General features: G+C 38.1%; 1 protein-coding gene across 3 annotated transcripts in view; it reads left to right on the top strand.

Moving 5' to 3' along the window:
- The window catches only part of LOC139808004 (atrial natriuretic peptide receptor 1), a 93,702-nt gene that overhangs the window by 14,674 nt on the left and 63,325 nt on the right, over positions 1-15,703 (top strand). The window contains exon 2 of one of the 3 annotated variants that reach the window (XM_071769577.1): positions 2,377-3,782. The exons of 1 other annotated variant lie outside the window; for it this stretch is intronic. In XM_071769577.1, the coding sequence (XP_071625678.1) occupies positions 3,275-3,782 (508 nt within the window). In that variant the 5' untranslated portion in view covers positions 2,377-3,274. Of the gene's footprint in view, positions 1-2,239; positions 3,783-15,703 lie in introns of those variants that run through there. One more of the 3 variants, XM_071769578.1, reaches the window with a different exon arrangement.

Here is a 15,703-nt window from a genome sequence, read left to right as displayed (position 1 = left end):
ACAAAATTTGCAACAAAATGCGTGATTGCGCAAGCTCGTTACGAACATTGAAAGCACTGTACGATTGTTTTATCGCGATGTAAAATTTCAGTAGCGCAAATTGTAACGCGTTATCCGGACTAAATTGCGTTGTCGATACTGCGGAACGTTGCTCGCGTGTAAACTGTAACGACAGTGTTACGGATAATTACGAGAATTTTTCTCGCGACTTATTGGTACGTAATCGCGTAATCCGCGTCATCCGGGATGTCTCCCGGGCACACCCGTAGAGCGTATCTAGCGAACGCTCGTATATTTTTATCGCGCGGACTCTATGCATAAAATATATACGTATACATTGATCGAATACGTGCCTGGTAGCAACGAATCAAGCATTAATTCTCGCACATCCACACGGATACGAGAACTCCACTAAATTATGCAGGGTGCAAATCCGTTTCCTTACTGTCGCCTTGCGTTATACGATTAAACTAACGGCGTGATCTTGTGATTTATTTCGCACTCATGTTTAACGCACATATTTCGTAAATTAACTGCTTGCAAGCCTTAATTAACTGTTGCGGCAAGATGATGTAACTTGGACTTGATGATAAATAAGTGCTGATGATAAACAATATCCATTAATCTACGGGGGAGCAACTTTTAAAAGAGCATAATTATGTATAAAATTGCAAAGTCATCCAAGATAAAAGAATAATAATCTAAGAGTGAATCGCATGTTGTTTGTTTTATAAAGCACCCGTGTTAAAGTTAGATTACATCTCGCCGTTGCGAGTTAAAAGTTACATGACGCGCCGTCTATCGCGACACGGATAACTTTTGACGTGCACGGTCACGTACGTCCCGTTTGCCCGACTCTGTCTGCCTCGCGTAATAACATCATTCTTCCATCCCTAATTCAGAAGGTGCGTTCCATGTCGCATTTTCCTTCTCTTTCGCGCGCGCATGCCGAAAGCCCGGCGCGAAAAACCAAGAGATGCAGACAGAGCGAAGAAAAGACGCGCTACCTATACCTATCCCTATTACTTTTCCGCGTAGTAAAAGGTCTGTCGACGGCTTTCAGCATGTTCCAGCTCTGAAATAAGAAAGTCACCCGAATACTTGAAGCATCGGAATGAATTGCTGTTTTAGACTTTGATGAAGCGGCCCGCTTCACGTGCCATATTATTTAGCTACTTGTACAATGTCGGGTTCCTTTGTAGCCATGTTGAAGCTATTAAGGATTAGCTGAAAGGATTAATTTACTAAATAATTTGAGGGTTAATTTGATGAGGTCAGATACGGACGCGAAATAATTCTTATAAGATATTACGAGCTCTGTTTCATTTTATAGATGTCCTGCATAACACGATGCGAGTTTATATGGAAATTTTAAATTAGATATATTGGTTTTTTCGGAAGAATATATAGAGTCTTTGATTTTGTTCTGATATTATTTTTATCCGGAAAGAATATCGACATGTATTTCTTCGTTTGTTTCATCCATCACATAATTAAATACTAGAAATTATAATATTAATACGACGGGTTAAAGATGAAATAATATCCTGCGATACAAGTATACATTTTAAGTTAATTAATTTAATTAGGAAATATAATATAATATAAATGTATGTGCCAACAACTTTGAAAGCTACTCTTATTAAAGCTCATACATCATCTAAAATTTGTGTCAGCTTTCAGGATAGAATTCTATTTATAATTTCACATGCGGTATATTTTAACGTATATATATTTTAATACATATTTAATATATTATCACACGCTCGAGAATTATTCGTTATTGGATAAATAAATCACTGATCAAGACACGTTAATTCAATCTCATTTTAAACTTGAAAAAGCTCAAAATTTTAATATTGATTTTTTAATTCAGCTGACTCAATTCTACGCAGCTGATTGGCGCAAACGCAACAATAGGTGTATATTCTGACTTTTAAAAATATTTTTCGTATTACATGTCACATAAAATTGTGAATAGAATTTCATCCCAAATTCTGACACGAATTATAGATGAAAAGTGAGTTTAAGATCATTGGAACGTAACTTCTTTATGAGAAATTGCAGCTACGATCTCTTTTATGTATTCTGAAAAATACTAAAAAGATATTGTACACTGGGGAGCAAAAACGAGTTCCTTTTCGGTGTAAATAGGCGTAGATGAGCGCATTTCTAGGCGCGCAATTGGCTGGAAGGTAGAAATGGTGCGCTTATCTACACCGAAAAAGATACTCATTTTTGCTTTTCGGTGTACGTAGCGATAACACGTGGCGGTTATATTATCATGAGAGGAAGGAAACTTATTTACATGTTCTCCAAGGGCATCTTTGAGGCTAATATTACTAAATCCTCTTTGCATTACGTCGTTTATTCCAGATAAAGAACGAGAATTGAGAATTTACACGATTAAACAAAATTGGTGATATCTTACAATTCTTTGTGAACTTAAAACGTAGAGGTAAATGCGCGTGATGTCACTTAACGCGCAGAACGATTATGCGTGCGGTGTAACGAGATTAATCAAGACATCTCACACTTTTTAATTTTGGACTCGTTTCGCAGCCGGGCTCCTAAAGAGCACGTGTGTATTTCGTAATTAGTGCGGAGTCATGATGTTCGGGATTTCTAATGATTATCGTTGCATCGAAGTTAAATTGGACTGTACGAGGAACTGCAGTGAAACCTCCCAAGCGAGGGGCGATATCTAACACTTTAAAGGAGAAGTGAGATTATCTACGCCACTTCTCTTATAAGGACATTAATGCACGTAGAGCTTCAGAAGCTCTTCCGTGCGTAGAGACACGTGTTTATATGTGTACATTATGAGAATGGCGAAAAATGAAGACTAACAAGAATACAATACACGTCCATCAAAATCACGAAGAATAATGAGATGCATATCACTATATGGAAACGTGTTTAATAAAACATAGCGAAAACTTCAAAAATACGCGTCGCTGATCTTTTTATTCTTCTCACGTCTTCATATCGCGTCAGAAATTCAACAAAATGCGGATCACGGCAAGCGCGTTGAATGCGACGAACGCTGGAACCACTTTGCCGTGAGATACGTTGCGGTTGGGATATTCCAAGTGAGACTTGATGTAACACTAAAATGCGGAGGGGTCGGTTATCTGAATCCCGCGAGCAGTTGCGAGTGACTCATTCTTCCTCTCGCGTAACTGGCCGTAATCCGGAAAATGCATCGCGACGCGCAATAATTAGATAGATAGCCCCGTCGAAATAAAAGTGTAACGTGCGCCAGGGGGACGCGATGGCGTCGCGGACGAGAAAGCGGTGGTGCGCGAATGGTGTTTTAGTGCGATTAACGCTGACCCTGTCGAGTTTGTGCGCGGGTCATTGCGCGGATATCGGCCTGATGACGACGCCGACGAGAGCATCGGCGACGACGACAACGGGGACGGGAATGACGACGGGAATGACGACGGGAACGACGGGAACGACGGGGACGACGGGGACGACGGGGACGATAATGACGACGACGACGCCGGCTGGTGGCTCCAGGGAATGTATCGGCGGGGGTATGCGAATGGTGCAGTCCAGAAACGAGGTAAAGCTGGCGGTGATCGCGCCGGGCGATCCTCACCACGAGCAGAGCCTGAAGAGGGTGTTACCGGCAGTATTGCTGGCTGTGAAATACGTCAGCTCACCCAGGGGACCTCTATACGGATGGAACATCAAGGTGGACCATCGTGACTCGCACTGCTCCAGCACTTACGGGCCCCTGGCCGCATTCGAGTTTTACATCAATCAGACAGCAGGTCGCACAATACGTTTATATTCCGCATCTCCTTTCCTTTCATCCTTTTCTCTATTCTCTTTGTCTTTGCTTTTATTTTATTTTATTTTTCATCACTCCTCATCTCTTTCCGACGTAATCGAGAGACGCGGCGTTCCGACAGACTATACGAGTTTGAAATTTTATATTGAAGAAAACTCGGGAAACTCTTTTGCACGTAAAGCTAGATATTCTTTCAACTGCTTTGGCAATTATTTAAAAGGTTTCATAGATGCACATGGTATTTGCATGTAATTGACCCAACACAGAGATGTATAAAAATTAATGACAATTCATGCATTGGAATATTTGAAGAGGTGAATGTTACAAATGATAGCATTTTAAACACGCTGGGATTCTCGATTACGTTCAGCAAGTACTTAATGTCAAATTTGTTAAGCTTTAAACATCGGATTTCATTAACTTTGTTTGCTACCTCTAATTAATTTAATATAGTACTGAATGCAAAATTTTGTAAATATTTGTGCAATACTTATCATTTCTTGCGTTATAATTACGCGCTTTTATTTTCACAGTAGATATTTTTAATTAATTATATTTATACATCATAAAAAGGTTAAAAAATCCAGTCCTTTTTTACATTTTTTGAAAGTTTATATGTGTTTTCCCATTACAGTGATTGTTATATTCAATATTGCAATTAGAATAGAAAATTTAGTAAATTAACAAGTACATTTTACTCACTTGATATTTTTCGACTTCCTTTGATTATCAGAAAACTTTTCAGAGCCAGTATTTGAAAAATGGCCATGTTTAACTCCTTAAGAACTAGAATAAAAAATTTGAAGATAAATTGGAATTTAAGAATTTATGAAAAGCCTGACGGTTGGTAAAAGAAGTGTAGCGCGCTACATGTATGATAAACGCGCAAAGTCGGGAGGCCCATACATCAAGAAAAGTGATTCGTAAAGTTGTTTGTACTCTCGCCTTACGTATAGCTGGTCACGAAACATAGTAGAAACAGCTATTAAAGCCCAGATGGCTACTGTAACCCGTATACCGTAATTTTATATTATTTCTCGCAGCGTCGGACTTCCGTAATGCGAATACGTTAAGAAGTTTGTGTCGGCGTATATATCGCTAACAATTTTAATTCCCAATAAAGCCGCTTCTTCACAGTCGGATATTTGTTTCGAGTACTTTACTCGTTACGAGGTACATTCGATACTCGATTGTGGAGATAGAAAGTGCGAAAGAGACAGAGAGAAAGAGAGATGAAAATGTAGATAAAGCACCCTCGAGTGCGCAGCACGGATTAATTTTCAATGGAAATGTCGATAAATCGCTCGCCTAGACTTCCGTTTCTATTTGCGCGCTCTTCTAGGGCCATTTTTCCTCTTTCTTCGACTTCAAAAAGCGGATTAAATCGACGTGTACGGCAGTATAATTAATCTACCTGTTGGCCGCCAACGTGACGTCAAGAATATTCCTTTTACGCCAAAAGCGTTCTCGCGGATTTGTGTAACAAGCGGATTTCATCCTTATCGCGCTTAAGCCGATTTCACATTTAAACGGAAACGAATGCAGGGGGATCACGTAGGATAAACATATGTAACGTGATGTAATATGTGTACGCAAAGATGATTTCTGCATCATTTATAACGAATAATATGCATGTGAAGGAACAGTATTTTCATCCAAAGAAATGGGTTAAATTGTATCTCTTCTCAATAACCTACGGGAATCTCGATAAAATCTCTTTATGTAGCTTCAATAAAAACTTTGAAAAATTTTTTAATACATTGCTATTTAATATATTGCTATCTACCTGTATATTCCCATAAAGCTTTTGACTATTTCAAAATATTTTGCTGCGAATATTATATCGACGATATACGAGACAGACGATAGGAAACCTCTGGTGACTGGAAAATAAATGTATAGCGTTGAAATTGCAAAAATATGTTTTAAAAAGGAAATTGCGTCTGTAAATATTTTCTTCCTACGAGTCAAGCAGTCTTGGCGTTTTTGTGAGAAGATCCAATCGACATCGCGTGAGACGCGTTCGTTATAAATTTGTTGTAAACTCGACGGGCAGAGGATCGAATGCAATTAAACGACGTGTTAATTAGACGTAGGAGTGATCGTGTCGTGGAAAAGGCGCATCGACCTCGCGGTGCATCGCCGCCGCGGATTCCGAGGATCGTGTCTTAGAGCTCGCGTCATTGTACCAATTAGATTAACCAGAGACAATATTCCTCTGAGGGCCCGATGCCGTATGTTTTAATTGGGCCCCGTAGTTAGAGCCGTGCCATAATGCCGCGGCAAACCGCCTCGGCAGAAACGCGCCTATTTTTATGAGGGGATGACGTCAGTCCGTGTCAATTTGCAGCTGCAAACGAGCTGCCAGCCGCGACGACACGATGGAAACAACAACGATGACGATGACGATGACAAAACGGCTCTCGCCGGTCAGTCAACCAAAGCCGCGTCTTTTTTCGTCGACCCTCCGGTTCGCGCGCATCCAGACTCCGTTAAATATCGCTTTAATTCGGCTTAATTAGTGCCGTTGTGCCGGTGGCTCGCTCTTCTCTTCGGATGAATTGACCTTACGCCCTCGCTCGTAAGCGAATCATTTACTTTCTCAGGAGTGCGTGCGGATCGCCGATGAAAAATATCCTATCTCTGTTCGCGGGACGAGTTTACGCGTTAATGGGTGAAATCGTGCCCGCGACCGGCGAGAAAACTGCGCCGATCTTTCCCGTGAGAGATCGAGAGCCGAGCAAGAGCGAGATAATTCGTTGCCACTTATCAAAAGAGAACAGCTTGGTCAGAAGAATCGTCTTCGCAAACGATGCTTTCGATGGGAGAACTCTATAATTACTTGTTCACCGGTAATGAGAATTCATTATGAATGTTTACGAAAGAGAGCACATTTTCTGCCGTTTCTGTTCGATATTCGATTGATAGTCCATTACAGTTTTAATTGCATCGACACGGATACTTATGGAAGACCTTAATACGATTCCCCACTCCTTCAGCACGAAATTAATGAAAATACTAATTGTAATTGACATTCCTATCGATTTGCGAAATTGGCTAGAAAACTCATTTTAAATTTTGCACGTTATCTACTATTCTTTCTTCGATTTCAATTACGAATCTTATTATTATGGGGAAATAGATTCGAGCGGATTAATTCTCAATCCACCGACAGAAGCTAAACTGGAGTGTAAATATATTCTTATCAATTCATCCCGGTTAAATCAACTCGGTCGTAAGTTTTTTCGCGTTCGTAGAAATCGCTAAAAAATTCGAAAACTATGATACGCAGAAAAGAGCATTTGCCTTTCCTAATCCTATCGCTTTTCTTAAGTTGAATAAATTGAGAAGTGGGTTATTAAGCATGCAAAGCATTCTGAATGCGTTTACTCTTCTATTTTAATTAACGTATAATTACTGAAATAATTAAGTGTAAATATAAAATAGTGGTGAATAATGGTCTTTCTAGAAGTTCCCCCAACGAGAAATTGACTCCAACTTATCAAAACTTCCGCCATTAACATTAAAAGTGAAGGATCTTTGCGACACTTTACGCAATAATAAATAGGATACTTTGAAACCTAATATGATTAAATACCGTTTAAACTTCAGTATATACTTTAATATACACATAGATTATGCATTGTAATTTGCACTTTAAACTCGTCTTTACTTTCTTGAACAAATTTGCTTAAATAAAATACGCACAGTTATTAACAAACATTGCTAAATGAAACTTATCGTTGATTTGGCATTTCAAATCTCCCGGAGCGTGAAACGACGGAGGCTGATTACGATTCATCCATTAATAAAGAAAAAAGGTTGATTTTGCGTCGAGCGTTAATTTGTGAACTTTTCAATTGCGGTACGAGAATTTAATCTTTTAGCCCTTCCATCTCTTTTTGTATAGTTACTTATTTCGTCGCGCGGTCGAGTCGTAATCTCGGTCGTAAAAACGCACGTGCAAGTGCGAATTTATTTTCTTCTCACGACGATATTTCAACGATAGGGAAGATGCAACAGAGTGGAACTCCCTTAAATGCATTTGCCAGTCGACTTAGAACATATTATGTTCATATTATAATTCGCTTATTGCTGTCGCGAATAAAATCGCGAAAATGCGACGTCAGCGGAATTCAGAACATCACGTTGTAACGCACGGTTGTAAAATAATGCAAATTAAACCACAAATGTTATAAAACGCGTTATTTGCGTCGCGGCGGCGACGATAATACGGCGATACCGATAAAAGACTAAATTAGTCATTCACCTGTTGATCATGTCAGTCTCGGTCATCGGGAACGACCGGTTTCGCGCTTAATGCGCTTTGCCGGCAGTCCTATATTCCGTTTGAAGCTTCGTTCTCAAAGATCTCTCTCATTCCGAAGCGTCGCGTTCGCAGCTCGCGAGCAATTCACCTTTATGATGAATTCATGATGATTATTTATGATACCTCTGTCGGAACAATCCGCGCCGAGTTTCTCGACGAGAAAATTTGCTTGTGTCGTACAGAAGGGTAACGCGTGCAGATAGGTTCTGCATAAAGTATGCGATAAAAGGTCGCGCGTGAAGGTGCGGTAAGCGCATCTTCACTTTCTTACGACGCTCGCCGGAGTTTACTTCGCCGGGCTGTAACGGCCGCAAAAATGGCGCCGCCTCATCATAAATTGCTCTCGGAAATGCATTCTTTTTTCCCTCTTTTTTCCCCACCCTTACCTATCTATTCCTCTTATGGACGGAGCCACGGTAGAGGTCGTAGAGATTGCGCGATTATCGCGAAAATAACGAGATTTCGCATCGCTCCGTCAAATTGGCGAGAAAGAAATCTCCCGCTGAATAAATCGAGGCGCGTATTTTATTCGTTTTTCCTTTCTGCGAATTAGCACGACCCACTGCTGACGCGCGAATATGTCGTTCCTTTATAAATATTCATGTCGTGCGATTTGACGGTATCACCAGCCGTCGGTTAATATCGGCGTCTATAAAAACGAGACGCGCTTATTCAATTTTATTATTACTTTACCGTTACTTTATCTTTATTTTTATGAAAATGGAGAGTAGATAAGGGTCCATCAGTGACGCTGATGTTTCACGCTCTTAGAACTTTCATAATATTCGCCGTATTACGCTATATTGACACAAGCGGTGTGCTTGTTAATGTTAGTTAATACGAAACTGTATAGTACATGGCTATCGGATTACAAGTTTCAGTACTTTGATCGCCTCTTTTTCCACGCGGGAAAACTCTTGCAACGGAGGCTGTCGGCACTATCTCGCGTAAGGGTTATCCCGTGTACTTCCTCTTTTAATCAACGCGATTGCCGGTTTAAATGGGAAAAACGAACGATTTCAATCGGCACGGTAGCAAGTGGGTCGAGGTAAAATCGAGGAACGAGAGGGAAGAAGAGAAAAAAAAGGATGAAGTAGGAATGGTTTAATAGGCAAACTCAATGGGCGACGACGTGTATGCATTTCCCGATGAAATTACTTCCTTGGCGTTTTATTCCACGCGGACGCGCTCTCTGTCGTCGAGCGTTCCCGCACAGATCTGGTACACGTGTACCGCGCGGTTTATTAACGTTATTTGCCTTATTTTTGAACTGCTGGCGGAGTGACTCCGATTTCCGTATCTACAGTCGCGTTATATATCTCTCTTTTTACGCGGCGAGGCGTTAAACGCGCGTGTATGCAAGGAAAATGTGTGGCTTTAGCTACCTGCGCAACTTGAATATACATCGATATTCACGCACGTTTTAAATCGTTTTTGACCGATCCGAAAATTTTGAACCGACCGTTCATCATTGTTGAATCACGATATTTTATTGCTTCTATTTATACCTCGTTTTACGCGAGGAAATATATATTCCCCTAGGGAATGTTCGACGTTTATTCGGCTGAAGGCCCGCTCCATAAAATTTCCGCTTTTAAATCGTCTTAACACCGAATAAACGGGTTTTCTATATAATGGAATTGTTGTTGCTTATTTAAATAGAATTGAACAAACGTTTCCCTCTCGCAAATGCAAACAATACGGGACACATGGTAAAAAAACACTATTTTTTTATTTTATTATTAACAAAAAATTTATGTTATACTCTTCTGCAATATAAAACATAAAATTTTATATTTTGAACGTCATAATAATTAATTGGCGAGATCAGTCATTAAGATCAACTCTGCTAAACGTCACCGCTTGCGATTTTTGCGGGTTGTTTACGTTTCTCTCGCGAGATTGCTCGTATAACACTATACTTTCTTTTTGACCGTAACAAAAATTTTACGCTGCAATAAATTCCTCCGGGTTTATTATACGTCCCGATATAATTTACTGCATCGCTGAAAATAATTTTCCTACATGATAGGTGAATTCGTGTCATTTCATCGAAGTTATTCCAGGCGTTTGTTGCGTCTGTAGTCGCGATGCACTACTGTGTTTATGCGCCGCGCAGTAATAAATCCAATCTAATCGAAACAGGCGGAAGTCATTAGCGTTCTCGACGCTTCGGATTGATGTCCACCTGATGATAGACCCAGTCTCAGAGGTGGCCTACTTTTTACAGCATTACAACGAGGTTCTAAAGCCACGATATAAGAATTTTAAACATAAACATGACTTACAAACGATTCGATTAAAATTCAATTTAATGAAACTGATAGCCTTTCCTCCTTGATTGTTAATCAAGCATTCTGTTACAGAATGCTGGACTTTCTATTAATCGAAACGCTTACAGTTTATATTCATGTTTTTTTAATGTAAATTCTTATATTAATAATGTTAAAAATGATGAATAATTATCTTTTTTATTAATTTTGACAATAAAAGCAAGATAAGTAAGATAAGATATTTAATATATCAACAAAATATCAATTGTCTGTGAAAGATATGCTAAAATTTTATAAAGCATAGATTTATTCTAGTCGTGTGTGGTATTCGTCGGTATAATTTGTGCAGAGATCAAGCGCGGGAAGAAAAAAGGGAGGATGTAAACACATTTGTAGTTGGTAATCGAACAAGAATGACAGCGATAATAATTCACGGGAGAAATTTTTCCATTTCATGTTGAATATGATTATTTTCTATTTGTAAAGTACATCTCATTTTTCATTGAATTTAAAGATGAGCGGTTCCCTCCATAATGCAAGTTCGAGTATACGTATGTAGGTCGCATCGATGAAAGTAGATGAATTTAAAGCAAGCAATTGAATCGTAACTGAATAAAAGTATCTGGCTATGTATGCATGTTTCGTAGCCGAGATATGTCTATTTTATTTCTGCGTTACGCAAGTATAATAATCTTGACGTCGCGATGCATATGACAAGCGTACTCGAGGATTCTTTTGTACCGGAAATTTTTCTCGATGAGCCACGTTCTACATTTCTACATTTTCGTTATTATTCGAGATCAACATGATCGTATGAATTTCGAAAAACCGTGATATAAACTTTTATATTTCGCGCTTAACTAAAGTACGTTACTCTGTTTAATTTCATGCAATCAACATTTGTTTTTTATTTCTCTGCAAGGTTGGAAACACTTTTATTTCAAATATGATTAATGCAGTTATATCGAAAATAATGTTGGTGGAAACTTTTTGCTGTTTTATTTTATTTGTACACTCTGGTACTTTAATGTTTCCCAAGCGTTTTTTAATTTTATATAAACTATCATTTAAAGAACGTTTTCTCATTAAACATCTGATTTATCTTTCTTGAATTTAAAATAAAATTTAATTGTACCCAAGAGAGGTTGAATGATAAGAGATGATGAATATTATATATCATTCTCATAAATCTTTTAAAAATACATCAAAATAACGGTAGAATCGCGTGCTTTACGTTATGTACTTGACCTTACACGTACACTATAACATCGAGTTTGACTGCATTCATGAGACGTTACGTACGCTCCGGAGATTTTGTTTCTCGAAGAGCGAAGACATTTAACATATGTTTTTATTACGAATAATATATACACGTTTATTATTATGCAAAAATAATAACCGCTGTTTTCGCGACATCTTAAAGGTGACAAGTTTACGTTGCTAACGGGTGCAGACTAAAGTTGATCGAAGCGAGGTTTCCTTCCTTGTTTGCGTCCATCTATGCGAAGCGTATAGAAGGGAAAATATTTTTATTGGTTTGGAAGATACATGATACTCTATTCTGAACATACCTAAAAAAAAGGGTGCTCTACGTGATACTCTGTTTTGAATATACCTCAAAAATAGGGTGCTATTGTATACTTTTGGTCGGGAGTACTAGACGTATTACTGAATATCTTGTATATTATGTAGATGTCCATAATCTCTCTTGCGGTGAACAAGCCATTCATATACGTTATATGCACGCTCATCTCCATCGACTATGAAAATCCTGTTAATACAGATGGAAAAGCACCTTTGAAAATTATTCTCTGCACTTTTGTTTTCGATGAAATTATGGAAGACAGGTGATAAGTATAGACATTGGTTGGTTTACTGGAATACGTTTTTATTCACTCAACATATTAATTTTTATTTCTTTTCAAATCTTTCGTTACTAAAATTTGTGAAATATTTTCTCTCTTTCCTTAAAACAGGACCCGTCCAAATAATAAAACAATCTAACTGCAGTTTCTGTTGTTTTAAGCAGAATCGCAATTTTTTTCACAGTATTCGCGAGATGACTGGATCAGTTTGTAGTTTCGACGTCGCCGCGTCGCGAAGAATAGAAGAAAAAAAAAGTTCTCTCTTTTCTGACCCATTCAAATCTCTCAAGACTCTAACTAGATGCATCGCAACTTCTTCCCACATCTGTCGAAGTTTTCCGTGTTACATAAGATTGCGAAAACTTTCATGCTAATTTCGTTTCAAATGTGATTTCGGATACGCGTGGTTCTTATATCTCGTTTTATCTCGCTCGAATATTAAATAGAAAACCAAAAAGTATGTTATGAAGGAAAACAGAATATCGCAAAAATCTAACATACTTTCTATCTAACTTTTTATCCCAATTCTGAAGGTAAACACGTTTGTGATCTTATTCTGCCGCGATTGTGGGCGATCGTGTATAATATCTGAATGGCATGTGGCGTCACAGGTGTATTTTTTTTGCTACCGAGAGCTCATCGAGAGCGAAGAAACATCGCGTATTGAAACGAGACAACTGCGGGAGACGCAGTTCAGTTTTTAATGAGACGCAGTCTCTCATTGCACGTTTCTCTCGGCGTTTACTATTCACCGCAACAACTTCGTGTATTTTATCTCTTTGACTGTTTTCTTCTAAAAAAGTGAGAGCTGCTTGTTATTTCTTTTTTAGTCCACTCAAGTCTACTGTATACTTTTCTCAAGATGCATAATAAATTCTATAAAATATTATTAGTATGCTATTTGTTGCTTCTTCTATAGAGAAAAATAGCTAGGCAAAGAAATTTTCTTGATTCATGAATTACAAATACTTTTTAGTCTTGTTTATGTATTAACACGAGATGAAATTCATGACTATCTTGTTATTTTCACTCGCAATTGTCGTGGCATAAGGTGATAAGTCAGTGATAACTAGTTTCCCCTTATGATTGCAGATACCTTCTTAATAAAGGTGACTTGCGTTTTCACGATATTATTCGCAGTATAGATTGCAAGAAACGCAAATTCATGTCGTTTGAAGGCAGTTAAAAATAAAATATCGCGCGAGTGCATAATTATTAACTGGAATTATAGAAACGATCTTTCATTAGTCATGACGGTAAATTTAATCCGAGATATCGCGACAATAACACCAAATCGCGATAATAATTCTCAAAATCTCTTCAATTTCGTTTAAAAAGGTGAAAAACAAGTGCAATTTCTTTAAATATAATTCCTTTTTCTTCGCGTTTTGTCCGTAAAAATTAAGTTCTTATGTTATATCCTATATATCGATTTATATATGTATACACATCATATAAATACGAATGAATGATAGAAATATAACTATGGCAAAGCGTATATATGCGATATTTCTCCATCTAGTTACAGTATATAAAACGATACAGATGTTACGAGTTAAATAAAATTTCATTTCCGTTGAAATATTTCGTACGTAAACAATGAAGATTGTTTGTCAGCACGCTAATCCAAAATTGCGCAAATGTCACCAGATAAGCCCTGCAGCTACATTTTTTTATATTACGCGGCCGCGTATATTGCAGTAGCCGGCGATAACTACGAAGTGATAATCCGTGATATTATTTCTTACTCGACAAAAATCCACGTAGACGTCGAGCAAGTAATAATGAAATTGACTTTTCGCGCTAAGCCAGCAGTACGTGATAAGAATAGCTTCTACCCCGAAAGCTAACTTTCGTAGACGAAACGGGTCTTCGGTTATCCCTGGCGTAAAGGGTGTATCAAGCTGACGGCGCGTATTCACGTACTTATGGGGGTATATATAAGAAACCCTCATATAACATAGCACTTGTTGCTCCTTTCGACGAGTCTAAAGGGCGAAAAAAAACCTGCCAAGAGAGATAAATCTGCCTATAATAGATAGTCTATGCGAAGCTCGGAATATCTGAGTCAAGTCTGGAGAGTGCTATGAGTCATATTTCTTTTATCTCAAGAAATAAGAACTCGCGAAAATTCCCAATCTAAATAAAGTCCTATATATATTCCATTACCTACACTTTTTCACGGTTGCTAAAAGCACTAATAATTTTATATTAGATACAATAAATTAATTTGGCACGAACATGTATATGATTTTATGTCATATTATACACTTTTATAAATTATTTCACGTAAATATTTCTATTATTACTGATTTGTATCGTTACACCGCTTAATCCCTTGCTGTAAACAGCCCGTTTTTATCAAAGATCAATTTAGAATTATTCATGATTTTATCTGACCTCTCCAAATCGGCATAAATAAATCATATCCGTAAAATTCACTTTTTACTCGTTGAACGAGCTGTAACAAGCGCGCGTTTGCGTCATAAAATCCACGAGGATCTTCGTCTATTTGTGCAAAACTATGCGTCTGTATAATCTCTACACGCGAAATATTGCGGGACACCGAAATATGGCATGCGACTGCAATAACTCATCGCCATCGGGAATGCACTTCGTCATCTGCGGCTTAATTTTCGGCCGAATTTACGAGTCACGTTTTCACGCTCTCACATTTTAGAGCCTCGCGCGGGCCGAGTTTTTATTCATCCGACGAAAGAAAAGTTTTAACGAAATATGCTTCTAAAAAGTGCGTTCTATATTGAACAACGATTTACACAGAAATATATATTTCACTTTTTGTATACTTCTTTATATTACAACGGACGCAACGTGTCGACGAGAAATATACAAAGTATAACTCTGATAAAAATAGTACATAATAAGTCAACTTGGCTTTAACAATTATTTATCGTAAATTTTTGGCATAATTTTGTCGACATGTAATTTTGAAATTTAATTCACGAAAAATTCTGTCATTGGATATCATGTAATTTCATACTTTACGCTAATTTCATACTTACGCTAATTCTCTTCAATTAAGCCTTTAATTAAATCTTTCAAATTAAGCCTTTAATTAAATTACATAAAATCCAATTAGAGTTAAGATAATAAATTGAAATTAATCGTGAAAAAAATTGTGTAAGGAAGTGAATTAAACTTAGGCGAGATATTACTGAAAGCGGGGATAGATATTAAAAAAGGTACGCGGGACTTAATGCACCATCCGTTGACGATATGATGGAGCTTATAAGTTTCCCACGGGAATCTTCGTAGCATATATCCATAAACTCCAGCAACTTTGGCAGTTTCGCCGGATAAAAGCGACCACATGCAGTGCCGCAGCGACATTGGGGATGCATGCGGCGTTAATCGGACGTAACCGCTTTACGCTGGAATTTGCAGCCACAATGACGCTAGGTAACCTGACGCA

This window comes from Temnothorax longispinosus, chromosome 2 (assembly GCF_030848805.1).
Source record: "Temnothorax longispinosus isolate EJ_2023e chromosome 2, Tlon_JGU_v1, whole genome shotgun sequence".
In the NCBI taxonomy this organism is placed as follows: domain Eukaryota; kingdom Metazoa; phylum Arthropoda; class Insecta; order Hymenoptera; family Formicidae; genus Temnothorax; species Temnothorax longispinosus.
The sequence above is the reverse complement of the archived record's forward strand: the minus strand, read 5'-3'. Positions and strand labels throughout refer to the sequence as shown.